A 4,509-nucleotide genomic window follows, 5' to 3' on the forward strand; every position below is an offset into this window, starting at 1 on the left:
GAATACTGTAAGCCAGGGGTGTCAAACTCCAGTCCTGAAGGGCCGCTGTCCTGCAGTTTTTAGATGTGCCACAGGTACAAAACACCTGAATCAAATGGCTTAATTACCTCCTCAGGTCTCCAGAGCCTTGCTAATGACTTAATTATTCTATTCAGGTGTGGTGCAGCAGAGGCACATCTAAAAGTTGCAGGACACCGGCCCTCGAGGACTGGAGTTTGACACCCCTGCCTTTCTTATGGTGGCCATCCTACTTTCTGCTATAATACAAGACTTTCATGAGGTTTTTTCATGTATGTTAATATCTCGTGAAATATCTGAAGTTTTATATATTTTTCTTTAGGTTAGAAATGCATCACAAACTTATGATATAAACAGAAACTTTCCAGAAATGAGAAAGAAAGAAAATATACATACAAACTATTGCTGAGTTATTATCATGGGGTAATAAGTCATTGACAGTTTTGTGTTGGTTGTCTCAGTGGTTTAAAGGSATGTTTTCATGTGTGGTTCCATCTCAACCTTACACAAACAGACAGAAACATGCAGTGGATAAATCAATTTTCAATCAGTATTTTGYACCAAAGAGCTAAGAATAAACACTGAGGGTTAAATGTGTAAACATTTGAAATATTGCAGTAAGCATATTGCSAGGGAACGCAAAAGTTTTGTGAGAAAACAGAAAAGAAAAAAAAATCCCCCATGTGCCCTAGAGGGCTGTGTAATAAAGAACCCCACAGAAGACTAGGTTTATTTATTTATTTATTTATTTTAGAGTTTTGTTATGGTTAGTTTCTTTAACTGCAGCTGTCAATTAAACTAAAAGGTAGGCTGCATTCACACTGCAGGCTGAAGTGACCCAATTCCGATTTTTATTGCCATAATGCGACCTGTACCTGATCTTTTCATGACAGTCATCATCATCATATCTTTATTCCAGACACAAAAAAGGTCCATAGTAAAAGGATAAGACAAGCAAAATAAGAGAAAAATAAAAATAAACATGGCACATAATATTATTCACTGAGTCACAAATTAATGATGATGCCAATGATTCCACAATCTGAACAACACAGGTCAAATTCTTTTCGAATGTGACGCAGGCCACTTGGATATCCAATATGTATCCAATTCAAATACGACCTAACGTCCAGGTCTCATTCCTGTGACCTGGACAGGAATGTCAGAAAAACAACAACCATGGCGGACTGWRATGAGGATAAGTTGTTAATATGCTGCTCCGGTCAGAAAACAACTTCAAAATTGTAAGCTATGCTCCACCGTTAGCATCCATGTTTACTTCCACAAACAGTGAGCACGCCCTCTATGTGTGACATTATTGCACACTCTACTGCGCATTCGTGACATTTTCAGGTCGTTTGCAGTTCACACTGGAGAACACATACAGGTCGCATATATTTGGAAGTGTGAATGACCACGGCAAAAAAATCCGATTTGACAAAAAAAAATCGGAATTGGACAACTTAGGCTGCAGTGTGAACGTAACCTTACAGTCTTGACAAAATTATGTGAGTCATTTTACAGACAAATTGTTCAGAAACGCCATGAAAATGGTCGGATCTGGATTTCTGGCTGCAGTGCACACTTCCAACACAGGGGGGACAGATTTTCATAGGGGAACGTTATTTCGCACAAGGCATGTTTGGTTTCAGCTTAGTGCACCAGAACCTGCTTCTACCTTATTTGCGCAGCAGCGGCTTGTTCTTCTTCACTTCCACCTCTGTGCCATAAATCTCTTGAGTTTGGATGTGGCACAAAGTGCACTGACGTGATATAATACAGCCGCCAGAAAAACAGAAACCTGTTGAGGAAAGCTACTACCATGGAAACAGATTTTATTCCTAAATGATTCAGTTCCACCCATCACCTAAAGTCTCTCCTCCTGGACCGACAGCTACTGCAAACTTGTAAGCGCTAGCCTAGCAAAATCTCACAGCCTGCGCAGCATGTTGCGCTGATATTGCTGGGTTTCAGACACGTGACCCGGATGACGCAAACTTCAGATGGAGGGCTGGATGAGGATTTCTCCAGTTCAAAACAAAGCAAAGTTGATCACAAGTATGCTAATGCCCTAAATGGACCTTACCACAGGGGCCGCGTTTCATTGGCTAGTGGCCATTTCACGTCACAGCACAGCTACCACGTGCATGACCGTCTCACAAAAATAAGCTACAGTAGTAAATACATGCTAATGTACATTGTGGACTAGCAGACCGACAGAAAGTTTTTGCGTCAGGACTCGATAAAGAATGGTTCTCCACTGTCAGTGGGGTTTCTGTACAGGYGATGTCAGGTATCCTGATCGTGTTTGTGGAACTAAAATTCACAGATTTCCAAAATCTGAAACGGAAAGCCTTGCTTGGATCAAAGCTTGTGCACGACTGCATTAGCAGCTCAACCGTCGTAGGATCAATAAGAACAAAGTGTCTGCTGGGGTAAGTATTATTGCTTTGCTTTGAAAGACGCCATGTTTACATAGAAACTAAGCTCCGCGAGGCTTTGTTTGTGAGACATGCAGCCACGTGGGACTTTAGAGGGCGTTTCTGGGCGGAGCTTGGTAAGGTCCATAGGCTGGACCAGCTGAGGTATCACGAAAAAATATGCGTATATTTAGGATATGATCCGTATTATCTTAATGAAAAAAAAAAAAAAAAAAGAAGAGTTTTCTTATAATCCTGAGAATTTACCCGGTGTTGAGGCGATCTACATAACCAACTACCTGGAGCTGTAGAGTTCATATATGACGAGCCAGAAAAATGTTTTAAAAAGCCTGGAGAATACAGTCGTTTAGTTTCAAGTTGGGTCAAGCATTTAGGATCAAAAAAAGCATTAAATGGCTGTCCACTTGTTTTTGCTGGTTGAGTAGTGAGTTGTGCTATTTTAAGTAATTAGTCTACGATAACGATGCTATCGCTAACAACAAACTAACCCATGTTAGTTTGTGACTCGGCACTGAGCTAGCAGCTAACATTAGCACTCTGGGGNTCGGCACTGAGCTAGCAGCTAACATTAGCACTCTGGGGACTACCAACCTAGGGCATAAAAATAATATATCTTACCTTACATATGAATGCTTGTCTTTCTAAATAAAACATCTGAAAATACAATTTAAACAATGCGATCGTTACCTGGTAGAAAGTGGCGCTGCAAACTCTGGCATTGTTAGTTTCTGCAAGTCCTGTTTTTAGCTGTAGATTGTTGATCCTCTTTTTTTGGTATGTTTTTTAAAATTAACTCCCTTGTGACCAACTACCTTCAAAACACGAAAATAACGTTTCTTTCTTTCTATTAGAACGGTTGGAACAACCGTACAGGACAGACTTTAGACATTTTGATGCTGGATCAATAGTTATAAATGGGCTGAATTTACTTCCGGGCCTCCATGTGCATTGGGTTACGTCAGATGAACCCCAGCAATTGTCAGTGCTACCTTCAAGGAGTGCGGGACATTCCAGAACCAAAGAGCCGCACATGATCCGTAGAAGAGCCGCATGCAGCTTGAGAGCAGCAGGTTTGCCACCCCTGAACTAGAAAGAATAACTAACTATAAGAAATAAACATAACTAAAAACTCTAAGAACTGAACCAAAGGAAAACAGGGACAAGACAGATCTAAACAAAATAAGTAACACAAAATAATAATGAAACAAATGAAATCAAACTACAAATCAACCTAACAACCCGGGTTCTTGACAATAAAGTGCCTTGAATAAAGACCAGTTCACAACTTATGTTGTGAACTGGTCTTTATTACACCAATCTGAATAAAAAAGAAATAAGATCCAACAAAGTCACAAAAAAGAAGCTATAACAATGGATTTATTTACAGACAATATTTCAGCTGCAGTTGAAGAAATGTTATCAAAARTGTCAAGGAGTCCTTAACACTTTTGATAACAATGTGTACTCACCAGGCCAGAAGTACATGAAAACTTTCTTTCCCAGGTTTTGCATGGTGACCCAGAGAGGTTCTGATCCATTCCACCAAAGAGGCAACCGACTATCAGGATTGGTTCCAATAAGGAACTCTTTGTTTAAGTCTTCATTCCACATGTAATTTCCAACCATCTGATGGGTCTCACAGTGACGGCCTGAAAAAAATAATAGTATTGTAAAGTTTTAAAACTGATTATTTAAAATCTCAAAAAACTTCTCACTAAATCAAAAACAATAAAAACATGGACATTCTACTATTCACTTTAACAGTGCATAGGGGGCTACAAGTGCTTAAGAACCTGCCTCTTGGGCCTGGATGTTCAAAGGGCTTCTCAGAAAATTATACTTTTTTTCTGGCAGATTTAATAAACTGTAAATAAGATGCAGTGGGGAGAGAAAATACATTTATTTAAAGCGTTTACATCTCAACACGCTGCCCAGCATGTGACTCTGTCTTCCCTGTAAAGTTCATGAATGTGTTCCCGGTTGGCCGGTGCGTTAATGGTTAACGAACCACCGCTAACCTCATCATGCAGGTTCAGCCCAGTGAGGAGCT

General features: G+C 40.0%; 1 protein-coding gene across 1 annotated transcript in view; it reads right to left on the minus strand.

Annotated features, from left to right (window-relative positions):
• Positions 1–4,509, minus strand: part of enpp6 (ectonucleotide pyrophosphatase/phosphodiesterase 6) — a 34,161-nt gene that overhangs the window by 27,007 nt on the left and 2,645 nt on the right. The window contains exon 2 of the mRNA XM_008419878.2: positions 3,929–4,108. Coding sequence (XP_008418100.1) covers positions 3,929–4,108 — 180 coding nt within the window. The remainder of the gene's footprint in view (positions 1–3,928; positions 4,109–4,509) is intronic.

Source organism: Poecilia reticulata, linkage group LG10 (assembly GCF_000633615.1).
Source record: "Poecilia reticulata strain Guanapo linkage group LG10, Guppy_female_1.0+MT, whole genome shotgun sequence".
Taxonomy (NCBI): Eukaryota; Metazoa; Chordata; class Actinopteri; order Cyprinodontiformes; family Poeciliidae; genus Poecilia; species Poecilia reticulata.